The following is a 26,788-nucleotide window of genomic DNA, read 5'->3' on the forward strand; positions in this document are numbered from 1 at the left end:
ATTTTTGCTTTCTCAAATGAAAAATTCTGCAGTAAGTCCGAGGTCAAAGCAGAATGAACGTAGCTGTGCGAATCTGAACACCTGTGCCTGAACTCAACAAACAGAAGGGCAGTACTGTGAGGGGAAGTAAGCAAGCATTTTTAGGGAGTAAACATCTAATGCAGGTTGGATGGAATATTCAGAGAGGTCCCTCTTTGGTGATTATAAAGGGATCTACAATTATTAACATGCACACAACATCTCTCTTCTGGATGTCAACAGTTATGTGAGATGAATCCCACTCAGAGGTAGGTGGGATCATGCTCAGTATTAATAATAAGCTTCAAATCCTACAAGAATAGCAAAGGTTTGCTTCTGCAGTCGTTTACTTAATACCAAAAATCCTACTTCAATTTCTGTGGTGGGATTCATACTCTTAAACCCTTTCTTCAAAGATACCTTAAATCAAGCTCTTGAAGGTGTATCCTAAAAAAGAAATCATTCCACTGCAACACGGTAAGGACTTGCAAGCTAATTTCTGCAAATCTCTCAAATTTCCAATTCCAAGATTGCTTTACTAGTTACTTTTGTGCAGAGAGTGCAGAAGTGCTGCATCTGGTGGTGCTCTCTGGTGACCCCATTATTTCAAACAAGGATTAAAAAAAATTCCAATGTTCATTGCAGTAGTATGGGGTCAGAAAAGTCATCCAACTGAAAAACATATTAAGGTGCAAGTGTAGAAAGGGATATGAGGTGTTTATTAAAGCTATATTAGGCTTCCACAGATGTCAAGATGGTCTGAGAAGTAGTGGCCTCGTGGGATGTAAAACCATTTAGGAAGGTAGAGTTAGGCACTGAAACAATGTAATTTTAAAGGTTTAGGATGGGAGTTGAGACAACTTTTTTTCTCATGCTGATACCTTTCAATACAGCCTATCTGATTTCAGCTACATTGTCCAACACTGGAGTTTAGTGTCCTTTGTTCCTTTTTTTTGGAGCAGAAATGCACATTGACAGATTTCAAGGAGCAATTTGCCAATTACTTTTCCAGACCAACACCTCTTCAAGCCAGTGGCTCTTTTCCACATGTTTTTTTTAACTAGGAGAAACAATTTCTTATTGGGGAAAATCATGAAAGAGAATGACAAACTGTTTTTAAAAACATTTTAATATATGATGCTTAACAGAGGTTTGATCTTGAAACTGAAAAATTAGTGTGTAATGATGCTTCCATTGGCTTTGATTTAGCTGAGATGCTAGTGGATGCTCCTTACTGCAGCTCATTGCCATTCTCTTAGTGGTTTTTGTCAGCAACCATAATAACAAATTCACCCTCTTCATTATGACAAAGTCTGCTACTGTGATGCAGTTGGTTCCTATTTTCAAATTCCACGTTGCTTCTGAGATTGTCAAGCCAGACAATCAGCTGGCATAAATTATCATAGCTCCAGCAGCTCTGAGTGGTCTGTGTGCTGTGACCCCAAAGATGCTCCACTGGATTCCTAACACATGCCTTGGCATGGCTTGTAGCTGTTAGAAATGGGGTTGTTTGTTCTGAATCTGAAATGTGCAAACATTCACCCAAAATGGTCCTTATGCAAAGGAGTGCCTCTTTTCTGGGCATCTTTCTCCATTCTGTAGTGCTTTTCTTTCTCTGCAGAGAAAAAGAGAAAGATTAAAGAAATATATTAAATGAAACAGCTAAATCCTCTTCCAGTGCTAAACCAAAGTGGGGAAAAGACAGGAGACATGCAAGAGGTGAAAATATATCTTTTGCCTTACAGCATAATGAGAAAAAATCAGCTTTGTTGTTATAATTGGAGTAAATATGATGTCCTGCTGTGAGAAGTCAAAGGTTTGGGAATTAAAGGCTTTATCCTCTAAAAAAAGGGGGAAAAAAGGGTTTTATTAAAGCAATAGTGTTGTATATGGTTATTTACTATGCTTTTGTCTATCTGTCTGTAGATTTGTGGTTAACTGTTAGTGATAATGAAAGTAAAAATCATTACAAAGTAATATTAGCAGAAAATCAATATAAATTTTTGGTTTTGAATGAAAAGGATTTAATAACTTTCTAATGAAGTCCTAATGGGTTTTTTTTCAGAAGTACAGAGAAATTATATCTGTAATACTAAGTCTGTCTTAATTCATATAGTACATTTAATATGTACTATATGTATTAACATTGCATTCTCTAGCATTTCCTGGCTGCAGAACTGGAAACCCTTGTGCTGACTTGATCAAATCAGGACCTCACAGACTGCTTCAAAAGGGCAAAGAAGCTCCTTCAAACCTATGAGCTTGGGGGTTGGCTATTGCAATCGCCAACCAAGAAGCTGATTCCCACCTTGCAAACCTCAGCTAAAGTAGCAGAGCCTGTTTCAAACATAAGCCCATGAAACAACTTGGGGTGAAGAATAGTTAGTTTATGCTCATCCATAACAGCTCCCACTTGCACCAGAAGGTCCCAGTCACTGCCAACAATTACTGCTGTCCTGTTTAGGTATCCTGGCAGTTTCTAAGTTTGAGAAATTTAGAATGAGCATTTTTAGTAAGTTCACAGAACATAAAGCAGATTGTCCATTGTAGAAGTGGACATCAATATTGTTTCTTTTTATTCCATTGTTTTAAGTCTTAAAGGCATATTTTTTTTAAATGTGTATTTTTGACATGTTTTCTAGCAAGGTCAAGATTTTGACTGTCAGTTTTAAATAGTCAAGAAAGCTGTGTTGTCAAATGCGATATGGCAGCAGCTTCTACACAGTCAGAATCCAAGTTTTTCTTGGACTTTCATTAAATTGTGATGTGCTTCCTGGACAGCTATCATCGCTTAATGGCCAGAACTTTAAATTTCATCTGTGTACACAAACAGCATTTCATATGAAAGATATCATGGAAAAACTGTTAGCCATCTGTTTGGTAAGAGAACACTTGAAATATAAAAATGTTAAAATCTCTTCTTAATTAAAAATTTTTCAATTAGTTGTTGTTATTAGACATGCAAGTAGATGCAATTACACGAAGGATAAGCATTAATTTACTGTGGGCAGCTATCATAAGCATAAAAAAGCTTGGCATAGTTAAAAAGTATATAATTGCCTTTTTCAATGTAATAGTCTCTTAGATATTCCAGGACTAACTGATGATAAAATGCTGGTGTATTTTCAGACACTGCACACCACCCTCCACAGTAAATATATCTCCTTTAAACTTACGCACAGTTGTTCTAAACACTTGTGTTCTACAAGGAATCTGACTTAAATAATTGTTTGGTTATAACATCATTCCAAAGCCTGATGTTTTAGGAGAAGAAAACATAGAAAAAGTCCTGGGCAATGTAACTTCTTTAAAGTCTAGTCTTGACACTTACTGGTGTGATATCCTCTGTGCTTGTGGGATTGTACCTCTGGTACATAGCATTTCTATTTAAGTTTGTGCTCACACTAATGCTATTCCTATTTCATTTGTTCACAGGACAGTGATATGGAGGCAATGGTTAAGTATTTGGAGAGTGCCCTGAATAACAGCTCATTGGGTAAGGTGATATCTCTTCTTTAGATAGTAGCAGGTATTAGCAGTTTGTATGCATCACAGTCCAACCATCTCCATTTTGAAACAAAATAACTCAAAAAATGTGATCTCCTTGAAAATTATTTCCTTAATCTACTGCAGAGAAGTATAATTATGCCAAAAGAAAAGGCATAAGCAGTTAAGTGCTTTGAAACAAATAAAGCCATATAGCATGATAGTCAGAAGTGTAAAATGTTAACAAAAACTTGGCTACTGTCATTTTTTCTCCAGAGGAAAATATTTGAGGATATATAAGCTATTTTATAGTTTTAAGTCCTGGTAACAATAAGATAAAATGAGTTAAAATATTTAATTTTTTAAAAATTATGATCAAGATTTGAATAATACTTAATTTATATTACAGTATCTCATTATAGGTATAAAAGAAAACAGTGAGAATTTAAGGTTGAAATTTAATCCTAAAATCTCTGGCAAAATATTGTCTAAAAATTTAGAGTTTGAAAGCCTGGGTTCCTGTGATCTACTTAAAAGCTAAAAAGAAAACTTATATGAAAGAAGATATTTACTGTGGCTGCCGTAGTCGCTGTCCTCGGAGGCCACTGGGTGGAACTGTGCCAGCAGCAGCCTGAGTGTGAGCTGCATGAAAGGCCAGCTAAGTTCCCAAAGGCTCCCATGGGAACTGCAGTCTCATTTAGTTGCTTCGTTTGCATTCGTTCAGTCGGGATAAACCTGACTCGGTATTCTAAAACCACAACACAGGAGAATCCTAGGAAGTTCTCTTTCCAGAGATTCTTCCAGTGCTGAGCTCTGTTTCACCCTTGCTTGTGAGCATGGACAGATGGGAAGAGAGAGCCAAAGAGGAGGGATGAAAGGAAGTAGTCAAAGCTGTGGCCATCATAGTTTTGTAGCCACTGGTCACCTTCTGGGTCCCATGTCAGGGAGACCCTCAGGACTGAAGGAAGGAACACTTACATCCAATTTCTCTTCACACTGCAGAGAACCCCCTGTCTCCAAATTCTGCACTCATTTATGCATTTGCAACATCATTGTCTGCAGTGGGTTTGCAGAAATTAAAATAAGGACAAAATTTTGCTCTGTGCTTCAATATTAAAGAGAGGAATTGCCTTGAAGGCTGCTGAGAACAAACAAGAATATTAGCCAAACAGTGCTGTTTTAAAAACAATCTTAGTATTAGAAACTCCCTTATCTTAATCTTTTTCATTCAATATTAAGGACAAGAAGAAGCCTTTTAAATATTGTAATATTAAAGAATTAAATTGTACTTTTATCATTAAAAAAATCTCCAACCAGTCTGTGCTGAAACCTATAGCCTTTCTCCAAGCTAAGGTAGTAATTAGGTACGATTTTCTCCAAAGAAATACATCCATCTAAAAATAGAGGTTATATGATACAAGAATAAGTGGAAACAAAAACAAAATAGCTCACTACACAGTAATTAGAAGAACTGCTGCTATAGCCTAAGCAATTAAATCAAAATTTCTGTCAAGGCAAGACAAGATCAGACAAAGCCTGAATCCTTGCAGACTCAGTTCCAGATGTGTGGGCTGGTGCAAGCAGTAGCAATACCATATTACTGGGCTACAGAGCTACAACATAATTATAATGGGTACTCCTGGATTTCATGTCAATAATAGGGAAATAGAAGCAGGAATCTGGCCAGAACAGAATTTCTTGTAGTGTCCTTCATTGTTAAAGTATTACGAAAAATTATGAGTTGTTTCAAGAGGTTGGTAGTTCTAAAAAATAGAACTTTTTTTTTATGTCAGCAAAGGCTGTGATAAAAAGGATGCAATAAATATGCATTGTTTTTCAACAGGTGGAATTTGTTTAGTATAAACCTCAGTGTTTATAAAAGGACTTGGGAGGTAACTGAGTTTTCTCCTCAAGAAGTTCCACAAAGTCACTCCGAATACCAGAGCTTTAGTGTGGTACACAGTTGCTTTTGTGTTGGCTATACAGCTCCGTGTGGAGTGCATTTGAAATAAGAGAGGCCATGCTGATAAACTGAAAAATTAGGAAGATCCCAGAAAAGAGCTGCAAAGGAAAAGGGAGTTTGAAAAACTCATTTTACAATTTACTAAATTTGCTTGGCACAAAGGAAGAGAAGGTTAGGGGCAGTTGGGTCACTTTGTGTCATTTATGGATCAGGAAAACACATCTGATTCTAACCTTTTATATCTTGTACAAAAAGGCATTGTAGGATCTCATGCGTAGCAGTGAAAGCTAAAGAAAAGAAATCTGAAATACAGACAGAAGTTTGTGACTCAGTGGAGATAACAGCTTCACAACACACAATGGCTTACAAAGAAATGCAGTAGATGTGTGTCACCAATTCTTTGGTCATTAGCAGAAATGTTTGTAGGAATGCCTTTGAACCATAATTTATGAAAACTCTTACCGGATAATGCACCTGTGAATAAATTCCTTTCCCTACAGATCCTCAGTGAAAACCTCCGACTGATGCTCTATCACCTGAGAGGACAAAGATCTTTTGCCCTTTGCCCTGTGTTGTTCTGTGCAATACTGGGTTAGACACTTGGAGACATTCAAATACATTTAGAAAGCCACAATACCTGGTTTTGAAAAGTCACTGCTCTTGTTGTTTTATTTGATTTTGTTTAATGGATCAAGAATGATATATTGGATAAAAAATGCAAATAATTATCTGGTAACTTTTTGAAGAAGCATGGTTTCTTTTTGTGTGTTCATATGTGGGTACACAAACTGCCTGAAGCTGGGTGCAAAATATATTATCAATCAAGTAGCTGCTTCTAAGAAAATACCCTTGATATAGAAGTTGGAATGGTTATGAATCAGCCCAGCAAAATTTGTTGAGGTGTGCTGTAGCCCCAGTGTGTCAAGCTCTTAGCAGTCTTTACTGAGAATTCATTTTTTTAATGACTAACCACACCTTTGCAGCATCCTACAATCTTCAGTCTATGCTGCCTTGCAGTAGCCAGACAATCATATTAAATGGAGAGGAAGATAGAGAGTTTGCATGTTGAGATGAAGTTTTTCTTGGCCAACTGCCAATGTGTAAAGTAGACAAAATAGGAATTATTTAGCCAGAAATCCCAGGGGAAAAAAAAACAACAAACCAAAACAAACAAGAAGGATGTCTTTAATAATGAAATGTCAGAGGAGAAGGAAATATTGTAGTAATAAATATACTGAATTCACTAAACAGAAAAAATATGCTGAGCTCTTACTACAGTGATATATCCTGTAATAATAGCAATGCCAGAATTTATCTGGTGTCTGTGGTTAAACATACTGTTTCTTAGAGACTGCAAGGTTTGTATTTTCCTTAGGCCACTGGTGTTCGGTGCTCAGGGCATCAATTTTTAATTGGTTTCAAAGCACCACGGCCCTACATCTGGACCTTAAGGCTGTGCCAACTGAGAGAGGAGCGTGCAACCCAGTAAGTCATGAGCATTGCTTTGTACAGCACCTGGAGTTTCCTCAGGGCTATCCTGAGGATAGCTGAATTTTCCAGTGCTGCTAAAGGAGTTGATGCTTACAGAATCCATGTAAAAACATATGGATATACATGTGTACTGTTACAGGAAATGATCAGGAAATGTTTTTGCATTCATGGATGAAATAATTGGTTGCCAGTAAGAACTGGGCTTGCCATTTTTCATCTTTCAAACTGCATTAACTATACCTGAGTTGAAATATGTAGGCACCAGACAACTCCTAGCCATTAGGTGTAAAGATAAGCTAGGAAAATGTTTTTAAATGTGCAATTGTTTGTCCGTCCAGCTAACAGAATCAGGAATCCTTTTCTTCTGTGGATATTTCTGAATCCAGCAGATACTCACTGTGAGTGATTCAGTCGGATCACTCACAATGGAAAGTTTTAATCTCAGTATTCAAATGTATGTGGTCAAGGTCTAGAATCATGTAAGATATAGGATCTTAACCCTTGGGAGAGCTTGGATTGCACATTCCAGAGCATTTGGTGTTCTCTGGGGGTGTCTATACCAGCTCATAGAGGGAGGGTAGCTGCAAGCTCCCTCTGGCTGCATGTGATCTCTGTTAATGCAATCCAAACTCAGCCAAACCCCAGCTGAGTACGAGTTAAAAACCCCTGCTAGGAGGGGAGTGTGTGTTCATTTAGATGAGGCACTGTGTTAACATGTTTGACTTTTGGCTTGTTCCTATCCTATGCAGAGCCCTCCCACACCTGTTCAGAATTTGAGTCCTGTGTGCCACAGCCCACACATTTACACAGGATGTAGTCCCACCCTGATGCATCTTCTCCTCTTTTGGGAAGTGAAATCCTAATGCCAAACAATTTGCAAGAAGAAGCTAAAATAGCTGCTTTGTTTAGCTTAATAAATGGAAAGCTGAAATAGGATCTCTTTTTCCAATTATAAAGAAATGAAAGGAGTATGCAAAAGGGAAGGAAAGAACTGTGTAAGCCCAAGAAAAGAACTGGCACAGAAGGAAAATGAGCATGAACTGCTTGATAAAGAAGTTTTGTCAGGAAATAAGAGGGGAGATTTTAGCCACCAGCTCCCAGTGTGGCTTTGAAATTGTCTTTCAATGGGAGCAGTCAGAGCAAAAAGTACATAAATTTCTTAGGAAAACCACAGACTTGTATGATGGAATGACTACATGAAATTGCAGCATATTTGAACTGATAACCCTGACAGTCCTCTGTGATTCAGCACTTCTGTGTTCCTGTGGATGAGTACCTCAGTGGTATGTGAGCCCTAGGTCCTGAAATATTGCAACAGCTCACAAGGCCTGCAAACAGAAAGAGTGGGCATGTGTGTTTATGCACATGTATATTTCTCACACATGCATATGTACTTACATGTACAAGTATGTTTATATATATATATATATTCTGTTTATATATATATATATATTCATACATAAAAAGAGTAGCTTTATCTGAAGGAGAGGTGATGTCGTAAGTTAAATACTTCCAGTTTACAGTAATGATGAAGCTAAAGGAGAGACTTGCCTGTTAGAAAGAATGTTCTTGCTCTTAAAAATGAGTACAAAAACAATGGAAGAAAATGCATATTACCTAAACAAATTTAATGTTATTGGATGTTAATCTGTCCCAGCACTTCCTCAAGTGATTGTCCTTTCTGTTGTAATTCCTTGTGTATCATACAGAAGGAAAATTGTTCTTACAATTCTGGTGTCTTTAAGCTATAAACCTACTTGTCCCTCAGAAAGGAGTTGCCCTTAATGTGCATTTAATAATCTCATTCATCTTTAATTAATGTGGCACTGCCTTGTGAGAAACAGGAACAGTCTTCCTCCTCCTGACTGCCCTTGATTCCGCAATAGAGCTCAGGGGATGAAGGTGAAAAAGGTTGTGTGTCTGTGCATTGATTTGTAGGCTCAACGACTGTCACCGGAGTGTCTCCAGGGGTGCCCCAGGGATTCAGAGCTCTCAACAGTGCAATGGCTGAGACCAAGCTGAAACGCATGAGGGAGTAAGTAGCATATTTATGCGTTACCAATGTGCAGGCAAAGAATATGGATTTGAAAAACTGCAAAGCACAGCAAATAAAACCCCAAAATCCCATCAACAAGAAGAAATGGATGATGAGGTGTTTACAGATTTGCCTACTTTACCTCCAGAGAGGATGAAAGTTGACCCTCACTTCTGATTGTTTACTTGTAAGCTGCACAATCGCTGACATCATTCCAGGCTCTAGTTTGCCTTAATTGCTCTCAGTGTCACTCTGAATTTCACTTTCTTTATTAGCACAGCACATGCCCATAAATCACCTGCAGACGTACACATTACCACCACATTTGCTCCCTCACCCACACTTCATTCTTGCGTGGAATGAAAAGTGAATGAGTTTGTTTCCTGTGGTGATATGATGTTTTAAAGCAAACAAAATTGCTGCTCTTGGCTAGGATTTTCAAATGAGACAGAGGAATTTACATGGGCAGTTCCCTTTGAAACTTATTGTCTACTTGTTTTCAGCATTGCTGAAACCCCAAGTTTATTTATAAAGGTTTCAGTGTCTTAATAAAACAAAGATCTGTGTTTCCTTTCTAGAAAGTACTGGTTAAAGTATCTTGAGCCCTTATCTTGAGTCAGTATTTCTGGCCTTCCAAGATTTATTGCATCCTAATTTAGGTGCTGATCTGATAACCATAGTGATGTGTATTATTTCTGAACTCAAATATTCTTTGCAATGTTGCAAGATTCAACTGCTCTCAGATTATAAACTCTTTAAAAAAGGGCATTTTTCTCTTGTGTAGGTGGACAGTGCCAATAATGTGGTGCATGTTATTGGAATGCAAATAAGTTCAAACATTAGATGCTAATAGTTATTTGAGTCCTCCAGAGAAAATGAGTACAGTTCCAACAGCATTGATAACAATCACTGTTTAAAACAAATCACCATGTATTTCAAGAAAATACCAACCACATTTAATCCAGATAGGAGTTGTTTGGTTTTATGGTATTTCAAGACTCAACAGCTCCCAGGGTTTCACTTCATGGCTTAGCCTTTATTGCACAACCAGTCCCAGGTCTCACAGCCTTCCACTTGTATTGCTTTCCGTTCTCTTTTCATGGAAACTACTTACAAAAATAAATTAATGCATTGTTTTGTGCCAGCTACTTGCAAGGTGAGGTTTTTTAGTCAAAATGCCCACTAAATTTAGATTTCACCTTGTGTTTTCATGGTTGCTGGATAAAACTTAAAATATTTGAAAAAAAATTCATAGTCATTGTTTTTAAGGCTGAGGTATGATTAGATCACTTCTTTCAAATTCTGTTTTTCCAGTGCAGCTTCATAGTTTTCACCGTTTGTTGTGACTCACGTTTTTGTCCTTCCTCCAAGAGATAGGGTGACTTTTTCATTTTCTGAATATGTAAAGGTGAGAAAGGACTTAATTGCTTAAAAGGTAAAGTTTTAAGGAACAAGTGAGTGAGCACAGTACCCAGCATGCAGGTAGTCAAGGAGACCGCTGCAAGCTTTGACCTGTGGCCAATCTGCACACCAGGCACAGTGGGGTTTTCAGTGGTGAGAAGGAAGCACATCTGGCTGTGAATCAATACAGAAAGCCACAGCTTCTCTGCTCATCCCTTGGCAAACTTCATATGATGTGTTTGTTGAATGTCATCCACACAGCAGTGCCACATAAGCAAGGCTAATATAGTTTAGACTTGTACTATTCAGTTTTACTCAGGTAGATGCAGACTTCTGGGGGTGACCTTCCAGATGACAGCTTCTGATGAGGGAGACAATGTGAGGGATTTGTCTTACAGAAACTGAGTAGCTGGAGTTCCTATAAGGAAAGAGAAGAGCAGAGCAGGGGAAGTAATGTGGAGGTGTAGTAAAATCTGTTTGGGTGCCAAGTCACTGTAGAAAGAGGACTATGAAGGCTTGGGATTTGCACCATTTTTAGATGTTAGGAGCAATAGATTCTGATGAGGGAGACTCCTATGTCATGAACTGCTCATAAAGAACCTTTGTGCCCACACATTACAGATGACCTTACTGGAAGAAAGTATCAGTAGCTCTGATAAAATGGTAGATTCATCTAAAATAACACAGAGTCTAACAGCAAAAGTGCCTTTTAGCCATTTCCAATTGACATGTGAATAATGTGGGCTTGCAAGCAACTGTAGCAAGACAGTCGCTTGACAAGATGTTATGTGTCATTGCTTGAGTTACTGCAGTGTACTGCACTAAGTGCCTTCTTTGACTTGCTGTGTATCAGAGCAGCAATTTAGGAGGCTTCTACTATATTCTTATGCAGAATTTGACAAGGTTACTCATGTGAGAGGGAAGCTGTGCTAAAAATCTTTATGGGAATACAGAAGGAAGCCACTGATATTCTTGAATATGGTAGGTAGGGGTGCTTGGTCTCCTCCTATTTTAAGTGGAAAGAAATGGCTTTTTCTTCACTACAGCCCCTGATTCTTTCCCCAGACTTTTTCTTTCCAATTACCATTGCACTCTCTCTTCCAGCTGATCACATCCAGCATCAATGTGAATTGCTGTCCTCTCAGTAAAAGTCATGATAAATTCACCTACTCGAGTGACAACAATTTCTACTTTGTTATATTTGGTATCAGAATTCATTATAAAGTTTATAACAGCAGAGATTTAACTTTACCTTTCAAGCAGAATTCATTCCCTCCACAAAAATTTCCACTCCAGTACTAAACATTTTGATATTGGGATCTGCAGTGTCGATAAGAAATCTCCATTTTTTGAACTAGCTCCTGCAAAGGTTATCATTATGCTTCTTCCCAGCCCTGCGTGCCAGCAGCGAGAGGTCAACCAAATACAGAAACTGGAGCTGCGAGATTCTTATTCCTCATATTGGGCTTTGAAACTGAGGAATCATGTTAGATGCAGAAAATGGGAGGAGCCATTTCCTGGTGTTTTCTGTCCTGCTCACAATCTAATTCTCTTGGTGCTTCCCATCCTTGATGTTGCTGGGTAACTTGGTGCATGCCAGGTGTGAGAAGCGTTATTGTCACATGCTATCCAGAGCCAAGTTACCTTCATGGAGGGATCCATGAAGACAAACGAATGACTGTTCCATTGATGTTCCCCCATAGAGACTTTCCAACTCTGCATCTCAGAAGAGAACCATGCTGTTCTTCAGAAGCAACTCCTCAAGCCAAAGCATTTTTCCCGTCAGATTAACTTGTAGTAGCAGCTATTAATTTTTTTCCCCCAAGGTCCATACAAAAAACTTAGTACAGATCATTTCGTGCTCCTTTGTGGAGATATCCACGAATATCTACAATCAGGCATTTTAATAGCCATGAACTTTAATATGCACTTTAGAATTCAATAAAATGTGTGGCAGTAAGAGGAAAAGGCTTTTATGCCCCAAATTTTAAGTAAATTAAAATCCTTTAACCCAGCAGTAAGCACCTCTTAGTCAGTCTCCAAAGTCTTACGCGCAGCAGCATACCATGAACAAGCAAAAGACTTCATCATCTCCTGCTGAGTGTAAGTAAAGCAGTCTTTCAGAAATCATGAAGAAAAGGCATTGGTTGATATTTTTATTCTGGTCCTGTGAATGCTCGTAACACTATTGGCTTAGACTCAGGAGCAGTATGTATATATGCTTCTTGTGCTTGTGATGCTGCCATCAAATGCACCATTTATCTTAAAATTTCAGAAAGAAAGGTCATTTTGAGGTAATTCAGTAGGCACTGGATGTTCTTTGAGATAAGTAGTCCTAAAATGTCTAAAGTATAGAAGACTTTTTGCACATTTATTTGTGCAATTTAAAAAAAATTCTTACAGTAAAGAAATTGTTTACTTGATGTAGTATTTCAATATATGTAGAGTAGATCTTTCTGAGCGAAGTGAAACTGGTTTTGTTATTGACATCATTGAGGGGATCCTTAGTGAAGACAAAAGCAACAAATACAGAAAAGCTGTTTTTAAGACTTTGATTAAAAAACTTCTCAGTGACCTTTTGATTGCCATTGACTGTCACATTGAAGGTGTCATGATGTAAACATGCTTGAGGAATAAGATGTCTTCTCACAGACAAAAGACATATTTGGTAAGGAAGTTTATTGGCACTGTCTGAGCTACCACTATCTGTTTTTTGCAGATGAATAGAGTACTCCTGAAAGTATTGATCCTTAAATGTTTTTGAGCATTGAATTTCCTCTTACACACACTACTGTGTTCTGTCCAACACTCCTTTTTCAGGTAATAATTTCTGTCTGGTGATCCCAAGACATCTTACAGCATGACTATAGTTTTCTGCATCACATGCACTAAGCCAAAATTTTGTTTACATATTCATCCTACTTGTCACAGTTTCTTACACCTCATTTTTAAAGGCCAGTCTCAGATGAGCCCAATGAGTTCATTATGGAAACACATTAAACATCTTAGTCCATGAGTTTCTCTTTCTTTTACTGAAAATCTACTTTACGATAATTGCACTGTTACCTTCCAGATGCAAATTTGAAGTATTTTGGGTTTGCTGTTTGCTTTACAAGCAAGTGAGAGTACAGTAAACTCAGCAGGAACACTGGAAGATTGAACCCTTCCTGTGTGTGACCAAGCTGGGATATTGGTTCTTGGCTTCTGTCAGGGAGACGTGAGTGAATGCTCCTGGCTCAGGAGTGATTGCTGTCCCAAGGCAATGACTGAGAGAGAAAGTGGGAACAGGTGAATCCTGGGCTCCTCCCACCAAAGAAGAAATTAAGGTGAGTGAGACAGTGGCTACTGCTCAGAAGTGTAGGAGTCCTCTGCAGCAGAAGCAGCAGTACCCCTCAAGGCTGAAGTTGGGCCTGATGGTCTAATTCCTCAGGCATTTTCCATGGGTCTTCATTCAGCTTCTTCCCACTGTCCATACTCTTCCCCTTTCCATGACAAAAATGGGCTTTGTCTCTTATGCTGCTCCTCTCCATCCTGCATCTGAGGATGGGAAGAGCACATCACCTGCCAACACCATAATTTCAGCAGTTCTTAGCGTCTTTACATTTGTTATGGTGCACTTTGAAATGAACAATGAGAACAAACTTGGTAGTTAGAGGGAGTGAGTACTGGGGCACAATTAAAGTTTGATGCATTTTCTTCGGATGCTCATTTTTTGCCCATTTTGCACATTACTTGAACCTCATGTCCTACCCTTAAAACAACGTGTAATATTTTGTGAATTTACTTAGATAAAGAAAACTCAGATTTTTCATCTTCTCTGCTGAGTTGTATGTCATAGATCCATGAGTCATTCTGTTATTCTGAATTTTTAAGAACTTTTTTTTAAGTGGACAGTAATATTATAATTGCTTTAGCACTGGAGAGAGTTTTTATTCACTTTGAAAATTGCATTTCAGTAGCAAAACACCTAAACTTTTAAGAATAGACTCACTCATTTTAAAATGTCAAGTGGCCCCAAACACTCAAAGCATTCAGAGAGTTCGACTTATACTTCTTTTTGTTTTGCACAAAACATGTTCATGGTTTCCCTAGTTTCTCCTGCTGTGCATACACAATGCATAGATCGAGCTGTTCAGATTTCCAGTACCTTGATTTTGTCAATAGTTTGCAAATGTGAAAATGCTTTCATGCAGCATTAATTATAAAGTCTGTTTTCAATGCAGAACCACTCGAAGAACTTTGACAGTGTTTACTAGAAGCAGCATTGCAACCTTGGGAAGTCGACTTGAGGGAAATATAGGTAGGGAATTTTCCAAGAGATTTGATGGAGGAATGACCAGGGCTCTGTTTTGGGAGACAATAAATGTTTTCTTTTTAAGAAAAAAATAAAAGTACTAGACTTCTACCTACCTCTTTAAATGCCTAAACAGGTCTGTGAAGCTTGTCTTATTTTGATGCAGACCCAGAAGAAACTGAATGCATAAATCTTTCTAGGCCTTTTGAAAATCACAGATCTACTGTCCATAGTTGGTAATTGCTTTTCTTTCTTTCTCTATAGTATGGTGTCATCATGAAATTGTATGGCTCTGCCGAGACATGAATTTTCCTTAGTCCTGTTTTGTGCTAGGAACTTTTTCAAGGGCTACAGATGTGAAAAGAGACTTGGAAGAAGTTGTGGACTTAATCCACCTAGCTTCAGGCCCCCTTGGGTGGATTTAGATGTGAGCTAAGCCCGAATGGTTGATGTTCAAAAAACTGTTTGCGTAAAATTTTATGCAAACAGGTTTGGGAGTTTTTTTGTGTATATATTAGTGTATATTTTTATGTGTATGTATACACATACTTACATATTTGCCATAATTGGGCATCTCACATTCCACAGGATTTGGGTTTTTTTTCAGCTTTTAAAATGCCTTTTTGATTGGATTGTGTAAGAGTAATTTTACTTTTGCTATAACCTTGTATGGTGTTTGTCATAGCTCAGAGCTTGAATGCTGCTTCACCTCCCTCTGTGGCTGTACAGTGCACAAGCCAAGCTGGAAATTTTGTGAGTAAATTACTGTGGTGTTTGTCATATTTCTATCAAGATTTGTCCAACTCCATACCAGCTGATTACATTAATTTCTCCATTGAAGGACCTGATACGTTGACAACCTTTTAATGAGACTGGCTAATTGCTAACTCAGAAATGCATTGTTTTACATCCAGTAGTAACACTTAATACAATATGGCTAAAGACAATGCTTGGCTTGAGAAAACATATATATAGTAATATTTAGTATTCTGATTGTTTCATTGAAATGCATAAGTACCTTTTCCTTTCTCTGATAGGCAAATTGTTAGTTTCATAACTGTCATTTTGGTGTGAAATCCTAAATTGGGAGAGACTCCCTCCCAATATCAGGCCATGTAAAAGGAAATCATCATTAACTGTATAACCACACAGCTGAACAAAGGAGAATGCAGTAATATTCCTAAATTCTTACAAGATCTGTGTATAATTATTGACTTTTCAGAGGTGACTACTGTATCCTTTCATGCCCACATTCAAGAAGTAGCTGTATATTGTGCTGCTCATCAAACATATCTGTATAAAACAAATGCATTGATAAACAAAGCAAATAACATCAGGTATGTGTTAAATGTGCCATGAGTTTCTGCTTGATCTTGATCAGTGATGCTGAAGGAATTAAACGGATGACTTTTCAAAGACTCTTTGTATGCCATGATACTATTAAAAATCAGGATGTTTTTTAAATAATTATAGCCAGGCTAGGAAATCTCAGACTGTGTATAAAGCTACTGCAGCCCAGCTATTGCAACTGAAGTGTGTTTTGGGTCATTCTTCATGGGCACAGTGAAACTGTAATTTTCACCCACCCTACCTCATGAAGAATAGCTCTATAGAAGCAAGTATGTTTCCTCTCTTATTTTTAGTATTGGTAGTAAATTTCTGAATGTAGCTAGACTTTACAATTGCAATACTCAGGTTTGATTTAAATGACTGTGTTTTGTTGTAATTTGTTTCCTTCTGTAGGAAAAACTAAAAAACCCACATTTTATCTTATGATAAAGCCTCTTCTAAATTGATAGTATCTAGAATTCAACTAGCAGCTCTAAATTCTAATTAACACTTCTTCCAAGTGCAGATGTCAGCTTCAATTCCCATTTTATAAATTAATTTATCTCTGAAAATGAGGTGCATGGAGAATACTATTGTTTATATTTCTTCACCTGTGTGTCTACGTCTTTTAATAATAAGATCCTTCTTAGCTCGTGGGAAAACATGTTCTAAATATGGTTTAGATTTTGCAGGTCTTTGAAGTAGGACATCAGAGAGTTTTGTTTGCAATCAAATTAAGGTGCTTTAATTCAGGAATTATGAAGTAATTAAGGATGAATTATGAAAATTATCATTGTGTCTTCAAGTGAAGAAATCTTCATTCAGCAGTAATATGAGGAAGGTCAAAGTCCATTGAGGCTTGAAGGTGAAGGTGGGGGCTAATATTAACAATTCATATTTCTTTTCTTACTAGCTTTTATATAATAATACTTTCCATTACCTTTTTTTTTTCAATAAGGTCTTTTCTTAGACTTAGCCATTTTTTTCACATTTCCAAGACTGAACAGCTGTCAGAACTAGAAAGGCCCTATCTTTAGAAATAAAAACCTGAATCATGGAACTTATTATACTCTTCTCCTAGCAGATCTCAAAGGGTCTTTAAACAGCAACAGAGAAGTTTTACTGCAAATAAAGATTTGAACCCAGAGCCGTTTCTTTCAAGTGTCAAAGTTTTTATCATTCATAGTCAGTAAGGCCAGCAAACCGAATGACAGAAAGATAACTCGAGAGGACAGAGATCTTTTGTGTTCTGACTGAGATAAACCTGTTTGTTTACTGAACCATGAGATGCTGTAGCAGATATTCTAAGATTTTGTGGTACAGTTAGAAAACAATATTCTGTATGAGACTAAGGATATGTAATTTCCTGATTCTTTTGCAGAGTCATCTCAGGAGATAAATGTAACACTCTTTTTCACTGAGATTCATATCACTACTGGTTAGCTGCAAAGTGGCATGATAGTATTGTTTTAAAGAGAAATATAGGGTTAATAAATTGATGCTTGGAAATAGTATTAATTCAGAGACAAATCATTGTTGGATGTGTTGATGAGAATCCTAAGTAATATTGCTGGACTCCATGGGGATTCCCTTGAGCTAGGAAGAACAGGACTTAGAGGCATCAACTGAAATTATTCTTTCAAAAATCCCTGCACTTGCTTTTATGCCCTGTGAGCCCCAAAACCACAGATTTGCTCTCTACTTTACAATGTGCTCATTGGTGGTGGATGCAGGTGGCCTGGCTGCATTCAAGAGGATAAATAAATGCCCACTGGAATGGGTATTCCATGTCCAGAAAATTTCTTTATTAAGGTTTACACTGATGTAGGCATGAGTAACTAGTATTTTGAAATAACTGAGTTTTCTGCGTTTGTCTTAGGAGCAGTGTGTTTGTTGCCTGTTATGGCAGTGGTGAGATGTTATTGCTGGTGCCTGATCCCAAGGGACTTCATGGTGTATTCAGTAGTGACTTGGGCAAAGCCTCTCCTTGCACAGACCACATGCAGCTCCCTGAAGGCACCAGTGAGACCAGGATGGCTTTAAATTATAGTTGCCATCATGCTGAATGACATTGGAAAGTGAGAAGCTGAAAAACCCCTTCGCTGCTGATTTGTGTCATAGTTACCCTTCAAGGCAGGTCATGACAAGTTGTTGAGAGGTATTAACCCAGCTGCTAATGCCCATGCAGGAACACAAACCTCAGAATTATTCTTGTTTTGTGGCTTTTGTCAGTGTGGCATAAAGGTAGGTGGATTGTAATTGATCTCCAAGCCAGAAAAGAGATGTTAATATGTAGCTGGTAGCAGAATAGTCAAAATAAAGACCCATGGGATAATAGAGAATTCTTTGTTCACCCAGGGAAAGATTTACAATTTCCTCAGTCAGTTGAGAACACAACATTATTAAATTGTCAAATTTTAGCAATTTTGCCTTGTTGCGTAGGAAATCAACTGCGAATCACCAGATAGCCTGATAAATTCATTTAGGCCCAGATCCACTAAATGACTTGGAATGGTTTTAGACACCCTGTGTCTAAAAATTGCAATTCTCAAGGGTCCAATTTAGCTCCCCTCTACTTCCAGCAGTGCCTATGATTTTGCTGATATTCTTTACTGCGTCTCACATGCTCAGAAGTGCCTTGTCCTTGATAGAACCAAGTCTATTTTACATCCATGTTCCATCCTTATCCACAAATCAAATATCAATATGGCCTTTGGGTCTTGTTGCAGTTAATTTTCTCAGCCATGTGTTGTGTGCTACACAAGAGCTGGCAACAAGAGGCATTTTTTTTCAGGCCACAGCTTCCATGGGTGACAGAGTCCCCACACTGGCAATATCTGCTGTGCAGCCAGTGTGTTAGTGGTCACAGCATGCCTCCAGCCCTGTGCCTCCTCTGCCTGGCGCACTGGGGCTGCTCTCTGCAGCCAGGAGTGAGGGAAGCTGAGCTCCATGAATCCCTCTGTCTATCTAAGACTCTGTAACGAAGAAACGAAAGAACAATTTGAGATACAACACTGAAGCACATTACTGTTTATCAGCCGAAGCCAGACCCTTGATTGGTGGAGCCCAATGTAAATGCTTTGATTTCAGCACACCGAAAAACCATTTCGGGCAGTGTGGGATGGAGGTGTGGCCCACAATTTTTGTCACAGTAATGAAATCCCAGATGTCAGGACTTGCTGACTTCGGCGGGGGAAGACATGCAGACAATCAATGTGATTGATAAAGCAAGCTTCGTTTATTGGCAATACAGAGGCACTTATGTGGTATGAGTGTACATGCTTGTCAGTTCTTGATTGGTTTAAGCTTATAAAAGCGCATCCTTCTACATAATTGGGTTAGATAAAAGACTACATTTGGCAAGCTTCTATTATTTATGTTTTGACTTGAGAAATCAAAGTTCTCCCTCCCTTCTCATGGTCAGTACATCTTATCAGCACAGCACTGTACCTCCTTAAAACTCCCTTTTGTTCTCAGGCTTGTTTCTCACGCAGGCATTTTATCATGCAGGCCTTTGCTTGTACAGTTCTTTTATTGATCTGTACCTTTCGGCTTTATCAATGATCCATGTCCCTGATCCTCTAACCATTCTTCAACAGTTAGGTATCCCCTTTGCTTGTGTCATCTTGGCTGAGAACATGATGATGACTGACAGTGAGTTTATAGGTGAGTAAGCTATAGGATGGCACAAAGAGAGTAAATGCCAGTAAATCAGAAAAGATGGATGGCCACGTGACTGTAAATGGGAGTTACTTGTTCTCACAGCACATTTCATGGTAAGGCTTTTATTCTTTTCAAAACATTAGTGCAGGTATCCCCTATTTCATGTGAAATAGCAGTCTGTAATTGTGCCTCTATGGGATTTTACATGGATGGACAAATATCCCCTAGCACGGGACCAGGGCCATAATGGACAAACCTTGCTTTCCAGGAAGCGCGTTCCCTCCTCCCTCCATCAGGATGATCGATTCACTCAGTGATGCCTCTTTGACATTTACTCACTGAGATCCCACACTTCTGCCTCTGTGAGGCATGATGTGGTAGCAGAGTTGTATTAATGCAGCTCTCAAGTCCAAACAGAGCCTGATGTCTTCTTTTGTAAAAGCAGGTTATAATTTTTGTTACCTACCCCGTAATTTTCAACCTATGAACATTTCCCCCTTAATTCTATTGTATCAGCTATTATACAGATTAGCTGATTTGCATGCTCTGCCAAGCTGAACAGAGAAGATTCAAGTCTGCGGGTCACATTTATTAGCAGAAGCAGTACTCCCAAGGTACATGTTTGCTTAATTTTTCATCTTTAAATAGACAGGACTGCCAAAAAATTAAACATACTTGTCTAAGAGGGAGACAGGAGTCATTAAAGGCACTGATGAAGTAGCAGTGCTTTCAGGATAGCTTCTCGTGTATTGATTTTTAACTGTTGGAGAGAAATGGTGATATTTTTGATGATTTTTTTTGTAAGAAATGTACATTATTTGTCAATGTTTTTGTCATTATTTTAGTTTTCAGTGGTAATCCAATCCCTAGGCTTCCAGTGTCTGAGAATTAATTATTTCCAACAGTTTTTATCTTCTCCTAAACTACATTCTTGGTAGAAAAGAAAAAGGCAGTTTCTAGTTATAGGAAGCAGGACTGAGTCAGGTCTGGAGCTGTAGAGATTCCAGCTTGGCCCTGTGACTTCTGATCCTGGATCCTGGCTTTCTCTGCCCCAAGTTCCTCATCTGCCTCTGTGTCAGGAACCAGCAGGAGGGGTGACCTGAAGCCTAAGGAGGATCACACCTGGGCATGACCGAGGTGCTAGAAAAGCAAAGAGCAAGTAGGATGGGAGAAGTTTGAGAAGCAATAAAGTAAAATTCTTTGCAATGTTTTCCTAAGAATTGAGGAATTTACATAGTATGGAACTCTTACTGGCTGACATTTCATTATGATGTTATTCCTCAGCAGTAACAGGATGACCACTGATGGAAAGCAACTACACTGTTAGGTTGATTATGCTATTGGGTGAGAACAGTTGACCTTGCCCTGGTGTTAGACATGTAGCAAAATCAGTGCAAAACAAGGAAAAACTACAACTGCAGTTTGTGATGTTGTTGTTGGGAGGCAGGTTTAACCTTTTAAACTAGTATGGGAAGTGTGCCTGCTCCCTCTGAACCTACGTGCACACCTACTGAAATTCTAAGCCTTAATGCTGGCACCAGGAGACACCTCCGATCCCCTTCTCTGTCCCTGTACAGCTCATCCTTGATACAGCCACAAGCTGAGGTGTCCCAGCTCCTGCTGCCTCAGGCACTGGCTGGGGAGCCTACTGCAGGTACCATATGACATGGTTCCCTTCCAAGAACCTCCTTTTTGTCTAAAAGACAACCAAATCTCAACTGCTCTAACATGTAAAGGTTTAGTGAAAGAAAACAAATCCTGTGTCAGAAGCATGAGGGGCAGACAGATAGTCTGATACACTGAAGGAAAATTACCCAGGTATTTTCCTCAAAATATGAAGCCATCACTGAGTGAAAAATTTTATGTTACCTGTGATAAATGAATTTAAAGATGTTTTTCCTTTAGGAGGAAGAAACACTGTTCATTGTCTTGCCATTTTCAAATGGATCTTTTTTATAAATCAACATTAAGATGCTGTGAGTGTGTATTTTGTCACTGAGTTACAGATTTGTGTTCTGATAAAAGGAGAGCACTGTAGAAAATAAAAAAAATGTCAAGTTAGCTCATGCTGAGCTTGTACAATGGTTTTCTTGTATTTCATAGAAGCTAAAATAAAACAATGAATAAGAAAGTGTGCTCACGTAAAATGCTACTGGTGTTTGGCTGACTGGGGTTGCTCCTTTTGGTTTTGATGAAATCCAGAGGCACTAATACATGTGTGTTTACCAGACTTGCTGTAGATAAAAGAGTCTGTCAGACTCAGCGTGGAGAGGATTCTTGGACTGCAACAAAGACGATGACCATGCTTCCCATGACTTTACTATGGCCAGGTTTTTACTCTTGGGCTCCTGGTATGGCAAACAATCATGGAGAAATTCTCCAGGAAACTTTAGTTCCTTTTATTGTCAGACAAACAGGGTGCATCATGTAGGTTCATTTTAATCAAACCTACAACATTTAGAAGAAATCTGTACTAGTTAATGCTTGTGTTACTATTTAACATGAATTAACTTTTACTTGACCTTTTCTATAATATTTATCCCCAGATCTGCCATTGAGAAGCTGGGAGTGGAGGCATTTGAGGCTGTGTACAGCTGTCTCAAGCAAGCGAGACAGCAGAATGCCAGTGAGGAGGAGATCAGGAGGTGTTTGGAGCAACTGGTGTCTAGAGCAAGTGATTGCTTTGAAGTGGATCAGCTGCTGTACTTCGAGGAACAGCTACAGGCTTCAGAGCCACATCTTCAGCTGTAACAGTGTGTCAGCAGCAGCTGGAAATGGCACAGAGGGGGAAGGGGCCTCCTTCAGGCCAGCAGGCAAGTACAGGCAGTGTTTGGGGGACACTGCTGAAGGTAAGGTAGTACCTAAGCATGTGCGTAAGCACCATTTGAGAGTCCACACAGCAGTGAGAAGTGGGTAAATATGGCACGGATTGCAGGCGCAGGAAGAACAGATGTTTGTGACAGGGGAGGGGAGGATTCACAGTTACCAGAGTCCCCTTTTTCTACCGCTTAAAACATAAGGAGGGGTGTTCTGGGCCGTGTCTGGATGCCAGTTCACACTCAGAGCATCACTGGCAAAGCTGCCTCTGATGGAATGATGCAGGATTAGACTCCAGCTGCTGTTGATTTCTGTGCTAACTGGTCCTCATGATATTTAAACCCATAATTTTTGTAATTTGGCAGATTTACCCTTAAACATATATATATATATATATTAATGGCCACTCATCCCCTATTTGCCTTATTATTGATTATTCAAAAGGGGTGCATTTAATCTGTTTAAATTTCAAAGGAAGTGTGGAAATACATACATATGTGCATATTTATATACATATATGCATGCTCACATGCACAGAGATAGGTGTGTATATTCATAATGGCAGAAGTATGTCTGGTTGCACACTGTACCTGTAGAAAGAGTTTTGGATTAAATTCATCCTTCAAAAATGGAAAAATAAACTGATTTTTTTCCTGCCTTGCACATTGTTACCGTTAATGTTCTTTTCTAGTGTTTATGCTCCCTTCTTCATATGCATCCCACTCCTGCTGATTTCAGCTGTATATCAGGCTCTGATTATATACCTGATGTTTCCCTTCCACCTCTTCCTTCCTTATTTTGCATTCTGAGATTCTTCCTCCATCTGTGCATATGACTAAAGGTTAACAAACTCATACAATTGGTAAAGGAATCTAAAATGAATTGTAGACCAAATGTATTTTAGGCATTAAGCCATTCATAATCCTTATGCTTTCTGCTTTTCCACCACAACTCTTAAACGACTTGGGGACTGTGTTAAATAAATTAAAAGAAATTCATATTATGAATATTAAAAAAAAAAATTATATTTGACCTGAGATGAGTTATTTACAGTGAAGTTGTCATAGGTTAGCAAGCATAATCCCAGAACGGATGTCCTTGCTAAGGGGTGCTTACAGCTTCCCCCCATGACCTGATAGAACCTATCAGTGGCCAGTTTGAATATGGACAATTCTTTAAGCCACTTAAAGTTGTGACCGCCTCTGTGATCCACACTTAAGAATAGACAAACTCCCCCCTCAGCTCTCTCTCATTTCCAGTTCTGGCACAGGTGGCTGCAGGCCCCGTGCGGGGGTCAGTGGGCCCGGCCAGGCCCTGCTTGGGCCAGGCCGGGCCGGGCCACGGCCAGCCTGGAGCCATGGGCCTGTTCCAGCCGGGGAACCGCCCCCCACTGCCTTGCCGTGGGCAGCCGGAGCGGCTTGGCTCTCCCCCCTCTCCGCTGTGATAACAAAAATTCCAGCTGCAAGGCCGAGGTGAGATTAACCCTTTTAGTGCTGTGAAGAGCTGAAAACCTGAGGGAAGAGAGAGAGGAGATGCTTAAAGCTGAAATTCTGTTGTGAAGCTCTGATATATCAGAGTATCCCACTGTAATTTCATGAAGATATGGGGGGTGGAGTGTTCAACTCGTAAGCAATAGGCAGATGCTGCCGCAGCTGTAATTTCATGAGAAGTTTGGACAGGGGGAGATGGAAGTGATGAGGACTTTTGCTCCAAATGGGAAAGGAGAAAACCTCAGTTCCTAGAGATGCTCCCAGAGAGAGTCCTAAAGATGACGATGAGGAGGATCCTTTGCTCCCAGGGAAGGTGGAGGGCCTCTGTTCTTAGAGATGAAATGCTCCCAGAGATGAGAACTTTTGTTTCTGAACGGCTCAACCTTAAAATTGTACCCCAAAAATTTCAAAAGTGGACCCTTGAAAGCAGTTGCGGGAAAAGCTGCAAGTCGGGGGAAGGGACTCACATGCGAGCAGAGAGACTCCACTTCCTAAATGGACTGAACAAAGTTATTTGGAAGTGGGCGGCTGTCTCGTTGTGATAATGTTTTCATAGCATGAGCAAGAAGAGACTTCTCTTTCAAATGGACTGAACAAGGTTATTATGGAAGTGATAAACAGACTGAACATCTTAAGGGTTGTCTTTTTACATTGTCAGTGGGAGAAGGGAGGAAGGTGGGGGGAGGAGGAGAGTTCTGAAGGTATGGTATATTTTTTTTTCCCTCTTTTAGGTCTGTTAATAAACTTCTTTATATTCTTTCAAGTTTGGTGCCTGCTTTGCATTTCTCCTAATTCTTATCTCACAGAAGATAAACAGTAATGAGTATTTTGGACCAAACCACTACAGAAGTGTACCAGTATTTATGGTCAATTAAGCAGTTCTACTGATCCATCTTTATGATGTGTGTTAAGAGACTCAAAGCAAAAGGCAGGTAGAGTCATCTAAATCTATTCTAGCAGCAGCATAAGCTGAGGAAGCGAAGGGCATGCCCAGCTACAGATGATGTGGCACTATACTTCCAGCCCAAAGTAGTAAGAGATTCTGGTATGTTTCAGCTTTTTCTAGCTTGAGCTTTTATTTAGAGTACATGTTACAAGCCAGAGACTAAAATCCACTATGGTGTTCACTGAGGTAGGGAAACATATTTGTTTGTCAGGTTTCAGTCTCTTCCTTATTATTTCTTCTTGACCTACACTTCCCATCCTTCTCAATGTTGTGTATGAGTACCTGATTAGATATTTTTGGCACAAAACTGAAGACCATTTTAAAACGGAAGTGCTGAAGTCCAAGATACAGGAGGAGTGCTTGAATGTTGCAGGGACTATAAAGTCCAAAAGCAAACAATGAGTAACTGACACAGTGAGAATAATATCAGAAGAAGGTAATCTTCACTCCTTCATTTACCTCTGCTCCAGTTCAAGGTGATTTATCACAAAAACTTCAAAAACAGCCTCAGTAAGCAGTCAATTCCTTTTTTATTAGTGACAAAGACTACTTCAGGCTTTTTTCCATGCAGCTCGCAAGAAAAAATACCTGGGTAAGAATGGGTCAGGCTCCTTCAGTCAGTCAAGGACTCGGAAGATCATTAAAGGGAAACCTTTAAAACCTGAAAAACATGATTTAGTCACTCAGATTGACTTCAGGGAAGTGGTTGCTCTCTGATGAGCAGTATTTTCTTTCATTTGTTGCACAGGAAAAAAGAACTCACAGTGCCTTTTAGGCTTACTTAGTTGCTTTCTGCTCTCTGCAGGGAATCACCTTCAAGGCACATGAGGATCTGGAGGTTACTGGTTTACTGCTTATATGCTTTAAACCATAATGTTTTGTTTTGTGGTTTTTTTTAAATGAATCATACCACAGTTAGCCAATGTAGTATACATGTCAAACACAGCAGGAAATTTTTGTCTTTGAGCTGTAGTAAAAGCACAGAAATACATCCCATGGATTTGACAGAAATTTTTACGTCACTGTTTAACTTGCAAAATCCCATTGCTGGTGGTCATTAGTAGAAATCTAAAAGGATGGAGGAAGATGTTGGTATTGTGGATCTTCATTATTAAAAAAGCAACAGAACTGCTGGAAGTAAATGTGAGGAAATAAACGTAAAGGCATTAATAGATCTTCATAAAAAGTCCCATTTAACCTACAGATTTGTACCAAAAGCTTTGCAAGCATGAGGCAACCTTGCTGCTTTTTTTATTGATTCTCTTAAAAATGCTACAAGATGAATTGCTTGATGAAGAGATTCTGAAAACAAAGGAAGTGGGGTGAGTATTTTTTTAATGCTTTGAGGCCTTAAACCTGGTATAAAGGTGCTTGAACTATAAAGGGAAAAACAACATCTGAGTTTTCTGATAAGAAGTGTAACTGTCAGTTTCTTGTTGACAGCTGGTGACAGCTGGATTAGGAGGTAGACCAATTCTATTTTTCACAGCAAACAAAAAGGAAATCCTTTCTTAGAGGTGATTGTTCTACCAGAGAATTTCTAGAAAGCATCAGAATCCCCTCTTTGTAAGGTGAATTAAAGGCTTCCAGTGCCTGAAAATCTTGCCTGCAGGAAAGGACCTTTCTTCCTCCAGGACCTGGCTTTGTGACTGCTGCCTTGTGATGATCAGCTCTGAGGTGCTCTCACAGCCAAACCACAAATCTGCAGCTGGCACAGCAGGAGCTCACCCCTGACTGCTGCTGGATCTCCAGCTCCACATATAACCAGAGCAATGGAGCATCAAGAAGATACACGGGTGGAAAAAAAAGGTAGGAGGCAGCAAAGTGGCCAAATGGATAATGCAAAGGCTGACCT

The 26,788-nt window shown here is 39.1% G+C and overlaps 1 protein-coding gene across 5 annotated transcripts in view; it reads left to right on the plus strand.

Annotated features, from left to right (window-relative positions):
• NEK11 (NIMA related kinase 11) overlaps positions 1-23,160 on the plus strand; it is an 82,175-nt gene extending 59,015 nt beyond the window's left edge. For 4 of the 5 annotated variants that reach the window (XM_069007447.1, XM_069007449.1, XM_069007450.1 and 1 more), the window contains 2 exons: positions 3,454-3,514; positions 22,227-23,160. In XM_069007447.1, coding sequence (XP_068863548.1) covers positions 3,454-3,514; positions 22,227-22,597 — 432 coding nt within the window. In that variant the 3' untranslated portion in view covers positions 22,598-23,160. Of the gene's footprint in view, positions 1-3,453; positions 3,515-5,967; positions 6,116-22,226 lie in introns of those variants that run through there. The other variant, XM_069007451.1, reaches the window with a different exon arrangement.
• Positions 23,161-26,788: the final 3,628 nt, after the last annotated feature.

Source organism: Aphelocoma coerulescens, chromosome 2, assembly GCF_041296385.1.
Source record: "Aphelocoma coerulescens isolate FSJ_1873_10779 chromosome 2, UR_Acoe_1.0, whole genome shotgun sequence".
Taxonomy (NCBI): Eukaryota; Metazoa; Chordata; class Aves; order Passeriformes; family Corvidae; genus Aphelocoma; species Aphelocoma coerulescens.